The 18,741-nt window shown below is 42.1% G+C and overlaps 1 protein-coding gene across 1 annotated transcript in view; it reads left to right on the plus strand.

Moving 5' to 3' along the window:
• Positions 1–18,741, plus strand: part of mtor (mechanistic target of rapamycin kinase) — a 400,677-nt gene that overhangs the window by 299,215 nt on the left and 82,721 nt on the right. Inside the window, exons 33-34 of the mRNA XM_056274929.1 lie at positions 9,885–9,962; positions 10,695–10,802. Coding sequence (XP_056130904.1) covers positions 9,885–9,962; positions 10,695–10,802 — 186 coding nt within the window. The remainder of the gene's footprint in view (positions 1–9,884; positions 9,963–10,694; positions 10,803–18,741) is intronic.

Genomic DNA, 18,741 nt, shown 5'->3' on the forward strand with positions numbered 1-18,741 from the left:
GATAGTATTAATAAGTAGGTTGTGTTGCTTATGATTAAGTAGAAATAATGCCAATTGAAAGTCGGTTTGGAATCCTCTCAAGTCCCGGAGCGCTCCATCCAGTTAATGCCCGTCTGAGCTTCACTCTTATTTTATCTTGTCTTCTATTACTCTCCCTCTTCGCCTTCTTTGCCTCCTCCATCAACTAGGTTCTTTTTCTTTTGCCGGGTAGTTTCAACAGTTACTTCAGTTGTTCCACTGTCCACCATTGTCTAACCTGCTAGTGGGTGGTTGACACACTTCCTGTGCTGTAAATCGATTTACTACAAAAAACCGTGCCCAGTGACAGACAGAATTGCATAATGCAAGTGAGGCTTATAGAGAAGCAATCCGAAAGCTGATGGTGTCATTATTTTATAGCCATAACAATGTGCAATCAACATTTACTTCATAGTGATAAGTTAAAGCAAAAAAAGTTGTCTACTTCTACTTTAAGGACGCTTGCGTTTCATCATAATGTATTTTGTTAAAACTAAGACTATTGGTTGATTGACTGATTGATTGATTGCTTGGTTGCTTGGTTGCTAGGTTGGTTTCGAACATGCTAAAATAACAAAATAAAATACACAGGCAGGAATACAAGAACAAATGGAAATAATAGTGAACATATTTTGCAAACTCTCTGTAACAGCACAAGTAATAACTGGACCATGTTCGAAAAGGGCGTAGGATGAAGTAAAGAACTTTTCTGGTCCTACCCCTTTCTTATACTTTATCAATCAAATCAAACCAAAAAAATGCTTTCAAGACAAAACAAAAGTGGAAAAAGAAGTCATGTTATTCCAGTCCACCTCTTTGTTCATCCATCCTACATCTGTTCAATATGTTATTTTTAAAGAGTAAACTTACTTATTGATGTACACATCTTAATTTCTTTTTTACAGTTGTTCCATATATTGGCTCCTTTGATGGATATACAGTGAAGTTTTGCATTTGTCCTCTAGTTGTTTTATTGAATATATATATTCCTCTGAGATCGTGTTTACTTTCCCTCAGAGACTGCTATTGCAGTGAATTGATTCTTCAGCTGTCTTTAGCAGTGTTGGATCTTTGAAACGTTTGAATTCAGGATCCTACTATTGAAATGCATAATTGATATTACTCCATTCATTTTTGAAATTCTGTTAAACTGTTCCTCAGTATAGTATTCACAATGGTTTGTGCGTGTTGATGTAGAAATTGTTCTCAGGCTCAATATCATTCTCCATATCATGTCCTTTATGTTCAGTGAATTCAAAGGTTTTCAGTCCAAGTTTCATATTCTGAGATTAGTATTTGTTGATTAATATCTCCAGTTGGAGATAAATGACATGTGTCAAGGAGGCTTGTCATGGGTTCTAATTGTCATGGATGTCAGAATTATTACCTTTGCTGTTCTGCAAGGGTTGTCATCTCTGATACTTGTCCAGCTGTGCAATGTCCTTGATGGCCAGCACTTTAGCTTCCTCTGGAGATCCATTCAGTTTTATTAACATTTTACAGTTTGTTGTCCATGTTGATTGAATCCTGTTTTGCTTCTTCAAGATGCGTGCTTGTCTGGCGATGTCTGCGTTTTTCTTCGTCAAGTGCTCATTGAGATATGCATTGGTGCCTTTCAGCCTTCTTTTATATTTTTGGGGAAGAGGAGGACACACCTCGATATCTCTGCTGTCCACTTTTGGAAAGAAAATTTAAAATGACTCACTGTGGTCATTTAAAATTTTCTTTCCATTAATATGGAAAGATCATTTAAAATATTGGAATTGTGGTCTCTTTGTCTTGACCATAAATCCCTCTTTAAATCCTTCCGTTAACTGTTTGATGGATAAGGGCAGCAGGAACATTGAGCTAATAGTTGAGTTACTATTGCTGGACTCTTGAGTAATTTGACAGCGAACAAAGGATGGTGGTTATAGGGTGACAGACAAAGAGGTCCTGCCTGACAGTCAGAAAGTCAATCACCCAGCTGCACAGGGAGGTGTTCCGGCCAAATTCCCTGAACATGGTGAATATCAAATACTTGAAGTATCAGGTAGTTGTACCAAATACGAACTATGTAGGCTGTAGGTTTGTTTACCCATAAATTTTGTGGCAGACAGATTAGTGAAACTTGTGTAGAAAAATCAGGTGTCTACTATCAGTTATTTATTGGTAAATGAATAGGTGGGTAAACTGTTAATTAATTAATTAATTGTAACGCGCTTTGAGTGGCTGTTGCAGCTAGAAAAGCGCTATATAAAATGCAACTTGATTGATTGATGGATTGGTTGATTGAATAGTCTGTGGGGCTCTATAGTATTGACAGCTGAACTACATGTCACGTTCCTCCTCTTAAAAAGTTTACATCATCAACAGTGCCAGAAGTGGTGCCGGTGGCTTGAAATTGACAGTGCAGCACTTTCTAATCAGTATTAGATTGCTAATGATTTGTGATAACATTAGCATATGCAAAATTAGCATCTAGCATTAAACTAAATTCATCTGCAGCTCAAACAAGTGGACTGGAAAATTCATAAAACAATCTGAGCATTTATTAAAGGTTTACATACAACACAAAAACTCAAGCAAACACACAAGCAACTGGTGATATGATTACTTGGGGAAGTAGCATTACAGCCATCCAACTGGGCCGCTGCTTCTAGATTTTTGATAGGATTCCATGGTCAATACCAAATTTTTTACGGAGGGCTTGATATAGTTAAGTCAAGTCAATTTCATTTGTATAGCCCATTATCACAGATTACAAATTTGCCTCAAGGGGCTTTACAGCAACACAACATCCTGTCTTGAATAGTGAAAATGAGGGAGCACAAGCAAATTTAGCTGCCATTTCCAGCTATACAGATTAAAATTATGGCCACCATAAGCAAATATACTCCATGATGGGCATACCAAAAGTGGCTATAACTCAAAATACCATTGGCTCAATTAACACAAAATATATTGTACTTGTTTAACAAGCATCTATCTAGAGGCATTTTTAAATCTACCAGTAGGGGGTGTTACAAATGGCAACAACAAAAAAAGATTTCCTAATCCATTGAACCAAATTTCATGAAATTTGATGTGCATGCTAAATGGACAAGTTCCAAGGTACCAAGAATGAGATAAGTGTTTCATTTCATTTTGCAATGGCTTTTCTTTTATATAAATCTTCTTGTTGAAATTGCGTGAAATTTGGTACACATGCTCTAGGACCATGTCCCCCTACTCTGCGATAAGTGCCATGGGATCCTTAATGACCACAGTGAGTCAGGACCTCAGTTTAACGTCTCATCCGAAAGGAGCTCATCGGTGAGATTTTGGATGACCAGCTGGTGGCAGAGTTGTCAAAATCCCCGATGTGGGGATGAATGGTTGATGAAACCACTGACATCTCTGTCACTAAGCAACTGAGTCTTGTTGTGAGGTGAGATTACTTTCTACAATTAAATAAAATTGATATGTATATTCTGATTAAATTACTTAGACTGAATACTGGGATGGCATCCAGCGCTTTACCTGTGCCCCCGTCCATAGGGTTAGTTTTGTGTCAGGGAGGGCGTCTGACGTAATATTTTTACAAATCATTATGCGGATTGACAAGACCACCATCGGTGTTGTGCCCTCACAGGGTACCAATGGAAACTATCAGATCCACTGTGGCGACCCCTGGGAAACAGGAACAAGCCAAAAGAAGAAGTAGTATTGTGATTAGCTCTTGAACCATGGAATTGCCTCTTGCTGCTGTATTTATAGGCGTAAACCCTTATTGTTTTCCTTTTTTTTTTTTCTTCTTCTCTATACATGTGTTGAATTTCCTGTAAGATGGTAAATCATAGATAGTCAGGTGGCTTAGGACCAGATTTGAGAAGGATGGGGACACGCCGGACAAAAGCACCAAATTTTTTCCACATGCTCTCCATCACCATAGCTTTCAATTTTTGATGGGAGCCACTTCATCAAGATGGCGGCCATGGCCGCCATGTAAAATCTTTAAGTGCCAATATCTCAGCTTCCAAGCCACTTAGAAGGTCAATCTTGGAGTCAAAATATACATTTTCTGGGTCAATGAATGCATTAAAGCTATTGAGAATATCACTAGATGATTATTTGTGCCAAGATCAAATAAATATGTTCATTCTGACAATGTATTTACATAATTTTCTACTCAGTTCCTAAACGGTCAGACATACATTAATATAGGTCATATGCATGTACACTGAAAAACTGACAACATGCATGAATTGAATTGAACTTTATTATCTTCACTAAGATAATATATAATATTCTAAGATAAAGTATATTCAAATTATGTCACATTTACAACTGCAAAGATCTGTGCAATTCCAGTGTGCCTTCTTGCATGAGCACCTTGCACCACAACCACTTGTGCTTTGACAACTGCACTTGACTACTTCACTGTAGGCTTTTGATGCCATCGGTAGAATGCTCCACACAGGAAGCCAGACCTGGCTGTCTCCATCCAGTGTCCATCCCCATCCTTCTGGACTGGGTGTCGGCTGCTGGGCCAGTTCAGATGTCGCCCAGATCCCAGACTGGTAAGCAATTCGCTTCATGTGCTGCAGCAGTGAATCTTGCGTTGGTGGAATGTGTTCCATCGTTTTGTTATTCTGGCAGAACAACTCTCTCCGTGCTTCACTGACAGATTCCAAATCACTCGTCTTGTCGTAAAGGACAACTGTGTAGCGCTCCAGAAGTCGAAAGTGTTGGGCATCTATGGTCACGGGAGTGTGCGAATTCGCTGCCATGTAGTTGAAGGCCTGCGTGACCTCGGGGTGGGGATTCCAAGCCACCCATGCTGACTTCTTCCCCTTACCACAGAATGCTGAGGTTGTGCCACAGCCTGTGTAACAGTGGAAGATGGGAAGTGCTGTGGACTTGTCTTTGCCCAGAGCATGGCTGATGGTATTTATATGAAGATGTGTGTAATTCTTGCCAGTGCCAAAAGCGACCCAGATGTCTGCAGCTGGATACTTGGTGAGCAGGGCATGGAACTTGCCAATGAGGATAACGACAACATCTGTATCCACAGTGCGTACCAAGCAGGTAGAAGAGCCATGCTCCAGGGCATCAAGCAAGTGAATCAGTATCCTGGTATCGGTCTCTTCGTGGTTACATGGCAGCATGGAGTGGCTGGTGTCTGTGCCGACCACTCTGATGCTGGATGTAATGAAGACTAGCTTGCCCTCTGGCCACACAGTGGATGCAATCTTCGTGAAGAGTAAGGCAAAGAGTTCCTGCTTGTTCATGGGATCACACAGGAAATCGGGCCAATTCCCTGGCAGCTTGTTCTGACCAGCCACCTTCTGTCGTATCCCTTTGCCTCGCTTCTCCCTTGTTGACTCTTTTATGGTGCATGTGATGTAAGTATCCCACACCACATCAACTCTTTCGGAGGTCTCCAAGTGTTTCATGATGTGGGGAACAAAGACAAAACTGGCATACCCATCGATATGTCAAGTACTTTGACATCAAAAGTACCGGGAGGTTCCTGTTGTGTCTTCTGTGTTAGAACATTTAGCAGATCTGACTTCTTTCCAGCTGTAGTTTCCCTCTGTCAGATAGAGAGGGAGGGTATGGATGGTTTTCATGCTTAAAGAAGGTGCTCAGGTCCCCCTCTCTGTGTTGCATGGCTATATATAATCGGGAGAAGATTGACACATCATCCTTCAACATTGAGATCTGCCCTGCCTGCTTGGTCTTTGTCTTGGGTGTTGGGCATCTGAAGAGCGGCAGCGAGTTCTTTTTGATGGGCTCATGAATGGAGTGAGAGCGGTCCATTATCACTGTCTTATGGTACTTGTTGTACTGATCTCTGCCCACTGATTCCACTGTGCGGACTGTGTTAACCACAGACTCGTCAATCACATTTCGTGTGTCTAGCATTGGTAGCTCGGGGGTTTCATCTAGGAACGGATTGCACATCCCACTGATGGTGTGCACCAGAGCTAATGCTTGCTCTTTGAATGTCTTCTGTGTAGACATTCCTTCTTCATGGTGTTGTTGTTTATTGCCTTCTTCTAAGATATACTCCTGGTCAAACTCTTTTAGGAGTCCTGCTTGTTCAGGCCCTGCGATCATCCAATTCTTGAATGCTGAGGGATTCTCGGTGAGTCCCACTGCACCCCCAGAACCCTTCACCAGATCGTTATTCTGCTCATGAGCCTGGTCTATCAGTGTGCTTGAGAATCTGTTTGTGGTCTTGGGAACAACCCAATGGCCATGTTCTTTAAATTCCTTGTGAATGGACGTGGGCAAGCTTTCCATGTCACGAATCTGGACAGGAATCCATCGGGCATAGTTCTGGTGATCAAGGACGAAGAACCATGGAATGAGAGCCTTCTGTGACTCCAAATAGAGGGGAAAATCCTGTTCTCTGTGGGCCCGCACAAATATCAGACCCAGAACTTCCATGTTGAGGATGGTATCCCAGTACTGGAATGTTGGACTCTTGGTGATCATATCTTGTCTCCAAGCTTCTTTGGTCTTCTCATCATGTGGTCCCTCAGTCAGCATGTCCAAGAAGGCATCCTGCTGCAGCTTCGCCAATGCCAGAGCGCTCACTTGGTGGGCATGTCTTGTCCTAGTGAGGTGGGATGCTTTGAGGAAGGAGTCGGCTGTGCCAGAGGATGCAATGCCAGCCTCAATCAGACTAGCTGGACTAGCATCAATGTACATTGTGGTCATGTTCCCCCCAATGAATGTGTCGTTACACATATGTGCTTAATAATAATTTCCTATATAAGAGTAAATGGCTAACTTTACTTACCTTATTGTCTACTGGAATGCTCACGCTGTGTGTGACAAAAATATGTTGTGCATAATGTACATAATTGTGTCGATATATTGCCTGAATGAACTAAATTATCTAATATCAGAAAAAATAGTCACCTATTGATATTCTCAATAGCTTTAATACATTTGTTGACCCAGAAAATTTATATTTTGACATCAGGATTGACCTTCTAAGTGGCTTGGAAGCTGAGATATTGGCACTTATAGATTTTACTTGGCAGCCATCCCGCCATCCGCCATCTTGATGAAGTGGCTCCTATCAAAAATTGAAAGCTATGGTGAAGGAGAGCATGTGGAAAAAATTTGGTGCTTTTGTCCGCCGTGTCCCCATCATTTTGCTAAGCCGCCTGACTAAGAGGCTTGACTATTTGTACACTCATCGTGAATTTACGAATTTATGAAATTGGGATGTTATGGTCTCAAATGACTATTTGGGGTGATATAAAAATGTAACTGCCGTCAAAGGCCATAACTCCCACAGTCTTTGTCTAAGTCATTAGGGGTGTACATCACAAGTTTCATCAGGATACAATATTACATCTATTCTATTTGCTCGTGTCACAAAGTCTGCCATGATAGGACTTTTGTTCAGTTCAATTCAGGGGCCTGCGATCGATATGAGACAATATCATAGACCTATTTAACACAATCAGTTACATTTATATCAATGCCCAAACAGAAACTAAAAGAGGGTCCGCAGTGGTGTAGCAGTCTAAGCATCGGCTTTGTGTTGATGCAGTTGCCCAATGGGGATTGGGGTTCACGCCCCGGTGGTCTAAGCATCATCTTTGTGTTGATGCAGTTGTCCACCGGTCGGTTTGCACCCCCAGTCCCCAGTGGGCAAATGCATGGGGGCAACTAGTCCCCGATCCGACTATGGCCAGATTCAATGAAGCAGCAGTAATTGGCAACACTGTCTTCGGGAGGGAGGCGGAGTTGGCTTGTGTTCGTCACATGAATGCATCTCTGGGTGTGTTGGAAAAATCAGCGGTTTGGCCTGGATTCGCCTTGTCACGAAAGTGGCGAGGCGTCTCCTTCGAGACTGCCGGCCTGAGAGATGCAGTTGGTGAACACATGCAGTACAAGGGTGGGTGTTTGAACTAGAATAGGGAGCAATTGGCCACTAAATTGGGAGAAAAGGGGAAAAATCAGAAATACATTTATATTAGAAAAAAGAAACTAAAATATGATTTGTCAAATTTTGTACTGAGGTGTGAAGACATTTAAACGAAAAACAATCTTTTGTTTTTAATAAAAGTAGACCTCTTGTTGTTTTATAAAGTGCGACATTTCTCTTGTTAAGTGCAAATGAATATCAATTAACTTAAAGTTCTCTTGATGACCTTTCAATTATTAACATAAACCGTGTACATCTGTGCTTCATCACCTTGGATTTACAAGGTTCTGTCTTGTATGCTCATTGGTTTACACGTACCATGATGCATTAGTTTGTGAATGGTTACCAGTTTTTTGTATGTGGTTTTTTTACAGCCTAAAATATTTTTCTGCGATTGGCTGCAGCAGCTTTTTCATGCTGTTCATTGTTTTGCCCGCTCGCTGGGACCAGCAGCCAGATCTCTGACCGCGGGAGTTGCTGACCATTGTAGTCTGTGCCTCAATAACACTATCTCATTGTTAGACCACCTAATATCAGTGATTCCAACCTGTACCCTTAATCAGTAGCATAAAAGTACCTGTTGCCCATAATGAGCTTGAACCCCCATGTTGCTGCTACATGTATTATTATTTTGTCCAGGATGATGATAGCAGGCGTCTCTGGTATAAGCAACACTATTATGTTTGGCCATTGGCAGCACTTAAGAGAGGTGTGTGCAGCATATTTCTGTCCAACATCTTTAATAGAGTGAAATGGGGGGGGGGGCATGCTCTAAAGTTACATTTCTCTATTTACTCAGACACAGACAATGTTTTGATTATTCTCTGGTTATTACTGTGCATATCCTCTGCTGCTAAATACTGCATAACATATTAATTAGTGGCCCACAATTTTTTTCTACAGCATTAGGAAACATAATTGAAGATCTTTAAAATATTCAGACTTTAAAGTTAATCACCCACAATGTCAGCAGTCACTTCCAATCCAGTCCACAATCAGTTCAAAATTACCACAATTAATTGTTCAGCAGTGTCTTTTTTTTTTCGGCTAATTCTCCCCAGCACTTATCTGGATATTCATACATAACTCTTTTGTTCCAACATCTTGGATGCAGTGTTATTACTGTCCAATTTCTAATCCAATCAAATCCCACTCTTAAGCACACGACAATGTATCAGGACACAGCACAATGTATCAGGACACAGGACAACATGTCAGGACACAGGACAGTGTATCAGGACAATGTATCGGGACATAGGACAGTGTATCAGGACACAGCACAATGTATCAGAACACAGGACAATGTATCGGGACACAGGACAGTGTATCAGGACACAGCAAAATGTATCAGGACACAGGACAATGTATCAGAACACAGGACAATGTATCAGGGCACAGGACAATGTATCAGGACACAGGACAATGTATCAGAACACAGGACAGTGTATCAGGGCACAGGAAAATGTATCAGGACACAGGACAGTGTATCAGAACACAGGACAGTGTATCAGGACACAGAACAATGTATCAGAACACAGGACAATGTATCGGGACACAGGATACAGCACAATGTATCAGGACACAGGACAGTGTATCAGAACACAGAACAGTGTATCAGGACACAGAACAATGTGTCAGAACACAGGACAATGTATCAGGACATAGGACAATGTATCAGGGTACATTTTCACTTCAAAAAGAAGTCACACTTCCCTCAGTGTTAGTTTTTCTAAAGGGTTGGTTGAGCATGAAAACTAAAACTGGTTTTGGAACACAAATTAAGGCTAAACTACTTACAGTCCTCTTGAGCACTGCCTTACTGTCTTATTGACTGTGATTATGAATATATAGACTTTGTGATGAAGGAAATCGTAAGTTCACAATTTGTAAAATTGTGTTTGTGTATAAATATATGTGTGCCTTACTCTGTTTTTTGTGGGTGTGTTTCCAGTGCATTGACAAAGCTAGAGACCTCCTGGATGCTGAGCTGACAGCCATGGCTGGAGAGAGCTACAGTCGAGCCTATGGGGTAAAACGTCCTTTTAGGACCCTACTCAAAATCAAATAGTCATTGTTTCGTTTTGTTTTTTTATTCCGTATGTAGAGTGACTCTGTCATCGGAATGATAGGACATAATATATTAATTTAAATAGGATAGTAATGTAAAGTCAGAAGTATAAATGTTTACAATATCGCTTCTCCTCATTGGTCCCTGTTTGCTATCTGTATATGTAATTATATGAAGAACCTTTCAAGTGACATTTGGGAGCCAAATAACAGGACCGTTCATCCAATGCAGCTGTTTTTTGGTCCACTGTTTTCATTTTTTTGTTCTTTTTAGCTGTATGTGTAGAGGGGTGAAATCATGATGAACATTGTTGGAACCATATTAATATGAATTTAAAGGAGGGTTGGCGTAAGAAATTTATATCATATCAGTTTTAACATATGCAGAGGAATATACCTTTAAAACAGGTATTGACATTTTTACATTGAACTCTGGTGATGACCAAAATATACTCAAAGATCAATAAGGTATGGTATTGTTGCCAGCAAAGCAGCTGCAGATACTACCACAGCCTCTGATATAACGTCATGGCAGCAGGTCTTCATGGTATTTCTTACAACTGCCAATGAATTGAAATGGCACATAAGGCATGATGGGGTCTACGTCATTTGTGTGTGTATGTGTGTGTGTGTGTGTGTGTGTGTGTGCGTGCGTGCGTGCGTGCGTGCGTGTGTGCTTTGTGTCTTTTCCTAGGCCATGGTGTCTTGCCAGATGCTGTCTGAGTTGGAGGAGGTGATCCAGTATAAATTGGTCCCAGAAAGGAGGGACATAATTCGGGAGACGTGGTGGGAAAGGCTCCAGGTAACTTCTTCACATGTTTGGACACACACTGATGCACAGTCTAAAGCAAAGTAGCACAAGGAAATGTAATCAAGACTAGTTATAAGAAAGGCTGCTATTTCTAATAGGAGAGGCGTCTATGTGGACACATGGGCATATTGCATGCTACCTTTATGAATAGTGCCTCATCCATATTGTATATCTGGACGTAGGGCTGGTGTTTTTTCTCCTTACTTGTATAACCTCAGCACACTTTCCCTTAATGCACACAGAAAAAATCTGGCCAGCATGAACCCATATGTTGGTACTGATACCTTCAATCTGCAGGCCCTTTCCAGCGTCAGTGAAAAGATTTTTTTTAAAATATTTGTTTTTATTATTTATTTATTTAATTTATTTCAGATTTTTCTCCCAATTTAGTGGCCAATCGATCCCTATTTTAATTCAAACACCCACCCTCGTACTGCATGCGTTCGCAAACTGCATCTCCGGTCGGCAGTCTCGAAGGAGACGCCTCCCCACTTTCGTGACAAGGCGACTCCAGGCCGAACCACTGTTTTTTCCGACACACACAGAGACGCATTCACGTGATGAACACAAGCCGACTCCGCCCCCCTCCCGAAGACAGCGCTGCCAATGATTGCTGCTTCATCGAGTCCGGCCATAGTCGGATCTGATGAGACCGAGGCATGAACCCCGGTCCCCAGTGGGTAACTGCATCGACACAAAGCCGATGCTTAGACCGCTACACCACCGCGGACCCAAGTTAACCGCTCTTAAAAATATATTTGATTTTGATTCAGCAGTATGTCCCAATACTGCTGAGACTCCTGGAATAAGTAAAATAGGCTGAAAAATCAGAGTCATAGTGTCATCTGCGAGCATGATTCCATCAGTCCCCAAATATGCCACTGCACAAGTCATCTTCCCTCAGTCCACAGTGAGGAGCACACACAGAGAACTGCGGGACTCTTAGGAAGTCTGGCCTATTTGCCTTCCACATTGCTTAACTGCATATGATTGCATAACTTCTGATTGCTTAACTGCATTCTGGAGGAGAGGATGAAAGTAGTAACGTTAACCTTTTCTGTTTAATGTTCACCCCAAACCACTCACGAATAAAGAAACTCTGGATTTGATTCTGTATGGCTATTAACATACATTTCGGCAAAATTAGCTAGGTAGGGTGGAGTGTGTGGAGAAGAGTGTCAGGAGTGATTTGCGATGGAAGGGTACCAGCAAGAGTTAAAGGGAAGGTTTACAAGATGGTAGTGAGACCAGCTACACTATATGGACAAAAGTATTGGGACACCTGGCCATTACACCTACAGGAGCTTTTATGACATCTCATTCTAAATCCATAGGCATTAATATGGAGTTGGTGCCCCCCCCCCCCTTGCAGCTATAACAGCTTCCACTCTTCTGGGAAGGCTTTCCACAAGGTTTTGGAGTGTGTCTGTGGGAATTTTTGCCCATTCATCCAGAAGAGCATTTGTGATGTCAGACACCGATGTTAGACGAGAAGACCTGGCTCACAATCTCCATTCTAGTTCATCCCAAAGGTGTTCGATGGGGTTGAGGTCAGGGATCTGTGCGGGCCAGTCAAGTTCTTCCACATCAAACTCACCCAACCATGTCTTAATTGACCTTGCTTTGTGCACAGTCATGCTGGAACAGAAAAGGGCCCTCCCCAAACTGTTCCCACAAAGTTGGAAGCATAGAATTGTCCAAAATGTCTTGGTATGCTGAAGCATTAATATTTTCCTTCACTAGAACTAAGGGGCCTAGCCCAACCCCTGAAAAACAACCCCATACCATTACCCCTCCTCCACCAAAGAATACAGTCAGGCAGATAACGTTCTTCTGGCATCCGCCAAACCCAGACTCGTCCGTCAGACTGCCAGACTTAGAAGCGTGATTCATCACTCCACAGAACACGTTTCCACTGCTCCAGAGTCCAGTGGCAGTGTGCTTTACACCTCTCCATCCGATGCTTGGCGTTGTGCTCGGTGATGTAAGGCTTAGTACGTGCAGCTGCTCGGCCATGGAAACCCATTCCATGAAGCTCCCAGTGCAGTTTTTGTGCTGATGTTAATGCTAGAGGAAGTTTGGAACTCTGCAGTTATTGAGTCAACAGAGCGTTGGCGACTTGTCTGCACAATGGGCCTCAGCACTTGTTAACCCCGTGTGTGACTTTGAACCGGCCGTGTGACTTAACTAGTGTAGCTAACACTGGGACAAAACAATACATACATTGCATCGCACAGCCTGTTTCAGTATGACATTAGGCGAGTTCCCATTTCAGTTTTGCATTAAATAGAAGTGATTTTAAAAATGAAAATAGTTGACAAAATACTGTTGTGAGTAGTCTGTGTTTCCATGGAGTGATGTTATGCGAGTAACGCTTTGTTTTGTCTTCTTGCAATATGGCAATGGATTTCCAAGACCTGATAAGTGTTGGCACGATGATTTCAATTGCATGCACCACAATAACCAGGGGTGCACATAACTTTTTTGGTCTGGTTCTCAAGGGAGCACCTGGAGATGTTGCTTGGTACTCAGTCTTTACTTGGCATGGTTATCCTACAACAGGGGTGCCCAACTCCAGGCCTCGAGGGCCACAGTGTCTGCAGATATTTGTTCCAATCATGCACTACACCACCTGATTTAACTAATTAGCTCACCTCTTGGACCAAGGAGGGAAAGGAATTAGTTAAATCAGGTGGTATAGTACCTGTACACCTGCAAATCCTGTGACGGGGGGGTGGTGTCGCGATACTTTACAGTGAAAAGTGGAAAGTGTCTTCCATAACTGTGCCTGTGCATGTTCCATTTGAGTCCATTGCCCTGCAAATCAGTGGGCCAAATCCTACCATACTAGCCACTGTTTATTGACCACCGAAGCCAAATAACAATTTCTTAAATGAATTTTCTGTTTTTCTAACCTTTTTACGTTCTTTATCCCCTAATGTAATGTTGCTGGGTGATTTAAATATACACATGGACAATGTCCACAATACTCTCACAAGGGATTTTACATCATGCCTGGACAGTTTTGGATTACAGCAATATATTGATTTTCCTACGCACTCTAAAGGACACATACTTGATCTGATCTGCTGCTCTGGTGTAACTCCTCTTAACTGCAATGCATCTGATTTGCCTATTTCCGACCACAAGTTAGTGACTTGCGATGTTAATTTAACAGTATCCAAAACAAATGTGTCACACTCCATCTCATTCCATAATATTAAGAATACTGAGTTATCTACTCTCACTAGTGAAATTGATAACCTCCCCAGCAAAGACAATTTATCCACCCCAGACAAACTGGTCTCTCATTATAACAAGAGTATTATTTTATAGTATTTTAAACAATCTTGCTCCTTTAAAAACCCACGCTGCCCCTTGGTTTACACCTGCACTACGCCAGCTTAAAGCTAAAGGTCGTCGCCTGGAACGCCTTTACATGAAAACTGGCCTTGCTGTTCATAAAGACATGTATAATGACCACATACTTTATTATAAGGAGGCTCTGTCCACAGCTAAATCATCTTACATCTTATTACGCAAACTTAATTAGATCAGATGAAGGGAACACTGGAACCCTGTTATCCGTGGTAAACAATATTTTACGGCCACTAGACTCTCTCGCACTTCACCTGTATTCAGTTGCTCAATGTAATGCTTTCATGACCTTTTTTAATGCCAAAATTGAAAATATTCATCAGCAATGATCTCATCAAACAATACTGCATACAGTTTATCTTATTCACCCTCCTATGTTCCCCTCTGTTTTTCACTATCTACTTTAAAACTCCCAACTGTTGCAGAAATATCTGGTCTTATTTGCAAATCCAAGTCATCTACCTGTCAGTTAGACCCCCTTCCTACTCATTTAGTAAAAGCCTGTCTTCCTTCTCTATCCTCTTTAATAACTGATATCATACATTCCTCCCTTACCTCTGGTCTTGGTCCCTCATCTCTCAAAACAGCTGCAATAACTCCAATACTCAAGAAACCTGGTGCAGACCCCAACAATTTGAATTTGAATCTCAAATATACCATTTCTTTCTAAAACACTTGAAAGAATAGTCGCATCCCAGGTACACACTCACTTAACTAACAACCATCTGTTTGAACAATTCCAATCTGGTTTTCACTCCATGCACAGTACGGAGAGAGCCTTGGTGAAAATCACTAATGATCTTTTGATGGCAGCTGACTCTGGGCTCTTAACCATACTTGTTCTCCTTGATCTGAGTACAGCCTTTGATACCATCTCACACAACATCCTCCTAGAAAGATTAGCTTCAATTGGAATATCTGACACCCCTCTTGACTGGTTTAGATCATATCTCTCTGGCCACACTCAGTTTGTTCAACTTAAAAATTTGAGATCTCAGACCTTTCCTGTTTCTACCGGTGTTCCCCAGGGCTCTGTATTGGGGCCCCTCCTATTTATTATTTACCTACTACCTCTTGGCCACATTTTCAGGAAATTTGGCATTCAATTTCACTGCTACGCGGATGACACCCAGCTTTATCTATCCACCAAACCTACCTCCACTCTTCCACCCACATCCCTTTCTGACTGCTTACTGAAAATTAAATCCTGGTTTTCATACCACCTCCTCAAACTTAATAGTGATAAAACTGAGGTCCTTTTAGTTGGCACTAAATCTACTTTAGCCAAAACTGATAGTTTTTTTCTTACTGTTGACAATTCTATAGTTCCCCCATCGCCTCAGGTTAAGAGCCTGGGTATCATCCTGGACAGCACATTATCTTTTGAAGCCCACATCAACAATGTTACTCGGTCTGCATACTTCCACCTATGCAACATTAGTCGTCTTCGGCCGTCACTTACACCTAAAAGCACAGCCATACTCACTCACACCCTGGTTACATCCTGTATTGACTACTGTAATTCTGTCCTCTGGTCTTCCCCTCAAGTGTCTTCATAAGCTTCAATTGGTCTAGAATTCAGCTGCCCATATCATTACCAGAACTCCTTCTATAGATCATATCACTCCTGTTCTTCAGCAACTCCATTGGCTCCCTGTTTTGTACCGTATTGACTTCAAGATCCTGCTGCTCACCTTTAAGGCCCTTAATAACTTAGCTCCTTCCCATCTTTCTGAACTCCTTCATATCAACATGCCCTCCCGCACTCTCAGATCCTCTTCTGCTCTCCAACTCACTAAACCATCGGCCTGCTTGACTACCTTGGTGACTAGAGCCTTCAGTTGCCCCCCCCCCGCCTATGTAACTCTCTCCCACAAGAAATTCACAACATTGACTCTCTTTCAACCTTCAGATCACATCTCAAAACGTACCTTTTCAAACTGGCAAATTCAGTCTGATCCATGCTTCACTGAGTTTTGTGCAGATGTTGATTTTATACTTACTTGTTGTGTTAACTTTTTATTGTCTACCCTGCTTTGTTTTGATTTTACGCTGTCTGATAAAGCGCTGGGTTTTTTTTTTTTAACTGTATTCTGTACGGTGTCCTTGAGTGTTTTGAAAGGCGCCCACAAATATAATGCATTATTATTATTATTATTATGGTTGCAACAAATACCTGCAGACACTGCGGCCCTCGAGGCCTGGAGTTGGAAACCCCTGTCCTACAAGCTGTTGTCATCACTACCCTTCTGACTGCTCTCCTCACTGTCTTCCTCTCTTTCAAACATGGCAGATGAAGATGTAAGCCTACTTCTTTCTCCCTGGTGGAGTCTGCGATTAGCTGTTTGCATCCATAAGTCAACAGCTGGATTCAAGTGAAAAGTCTCTGTTGTCATCTTAGACACGTGGATGTGCTTCAGGGAGGAGAGGCAAGAGTCTGACAGGCAGATCTGTACTTGCTTCTTATTATAATGAGATGTGAAAATCCCCTCTCACGTGCAGCACTGCTCAAGGGTGGTGTAAGGGACAGCAGAAGGACTTTATGAATGTTGGTGTAACTATTTGGATTACTTATCTTCACTGTGTTGACCAAGTCATACAAAGAGGAGGATGCCAAATGTTTTCCTGCTTGCTTTAAACACATCCATTCTCTTATAGTGGAGTCAACAGACAAGCTGGTCTGATATTTCTGGAGGATGCTAGTTAGTGTTGTGTTGCCAAAACTGTGGCGGTCTTGCATTTCTTGAGGCCAAGTCTTGGTGTACAGCTTGATGTCATCCACATAGAGAAAGTGGCTGATGGTTGCCCCACTCTCGAACCTTTATCCATATTCACTTTTCCAGATGATCTGGCTAAGGGGGTTCAGGCCTATACAGAACAGCAGCAGGGATAGCGCATCACCTTGGTGTATGTCACACTTGATGGTCACTTCTGTAATTGCCTTTGAGTTAGTTGGCTTCTAGTGTTAAGTCAAGTCAATTTTATTTGTATAGTCCAACATTAGCGATAGAGACAATAGAGTAAAATATCTAGGCCTATCAATAAGCTAGACATTTTTATGCCGTCTGAAACATAGCCTATGTATTGTCATATGTCATATTGCCCTACATGGAACGTTATTAACTGGTATTTCATTTGGTTCTAACCGGTTCGAGAACAGTAATTTTGATGTGGAACACAAAACTGGAAATGTTAAAATACTGATTCTGCTCGGAACTATCCGATTGAAAAAAAAAGAATCCTGTTTTGAAGCCCTGGTATACAGCGATCAATGGTGTCAAAGGCTGCACTGAGGTCCAGTAGTAGAAGCACAGAAGTGGAGTCAGAGTCCATAGCTAGTAAAAGATCATTCACCACTCTGGTCAGAGCAGTTGCAGTGGAGTGACAGGGCCTGAAAGCCGATTGAAAATGTTCATATAGATGGTTTTCTTTTATATGGGTCGAAAGTTGTTGATACACAACTCTCTCTAGTACTTTAGAAAAGAATGTAAGATTAGAGACTGATCGGTAGTTATTAAGAGACCCTGGATCAAGCTGTGGTTTTTTAAAGTAGAGGTTTAACCACAGCTGTCTTAAAACTGCTTGAAACAATGTCGGTAGTAAGTGATAAATCAGCAATGTCTAGCATTGTAGGTCCCAGAAAAGGCCAGAGGTCTTTAAAAAGTTTTGCTAGTAAGGGGTCATGTAGGCAAGCAGTTGGTTTAGAAACTGACACAAACTTAGCCTAAGTGTGTTTGTGTCAGCTTCTGACACGAACTTAGCCTTAAAAAAAATCAAGCTGGCGGCGTGCATAGGCGCAGCGGCTCAGTGCTCTTCTTTTCAGTGCATTTTATGGCTGTCTTTGTATGTTTTGTTGCTCATCTTGACGACATTCTGCTGGGTGAACAACATCTACAGCCGATTCGATCTCCTAAAGACAGGACTACAGAATGAGCAGTCTGTTACTGCAGAGTTTCTCCGCTCCCACGACATACCAGCGGACATAGCCAGGAGTCTGGGTTCTGCGTGGTTTACCATCCCCGCTGACAGGGGGCAGAGGCGACGCAGGGACAGGAGGCAAAAGCGAGGCTAAGGAGGCGGCCACACAAGCCGCCGCTCCCTAGTATTTTCCTAACCAACGCTAGATCCCTTGCAAATAAGATGGACGAACTGAAGTTACAGGTCGCAACGGACAAGACCATCAAGGACAGTTGCATCCTGCTTATTACAGAGATCTGGCTTCATTCATTCATACCAGATACAGCTATTGAGCTAGCAGGCCGCACAATACACCGTCAGGACAGGACCAGAGACTCCGGTAAGACCAAAGGAGGGGGGCTATGCATCTGTGTGAACAACAACTATTGTACCAACACAAAGACTGTAGACAGCTACTGCTCCCCGGACCTGGAGTATGTGACTGTTAAATGCAGGCCCATATATCTTCCCCAAGAGTTTACTGTGGTCATGATAACTGCCATGTATATTCCACCAGATGCGAATGCTAGCTCGGCTCTTGGACATTTACATAACACCATTAGCAACAACCTGAGCATGTATCCTGAGGCTGTTC

This window comes from Lampris incognitus, chromosome 2 (assembly GCF_029633865.1).
Source record: "Lampris incognitus isolate fLamInc1 chromosome 2, fLamInc1.hap2, whole genome shotgun sequence".
NCBI lineage: Eukaryota > Metazoa > Chordata > Actinopteri > Lampriformes > Lampridae > Lampris > Lampris incognitus.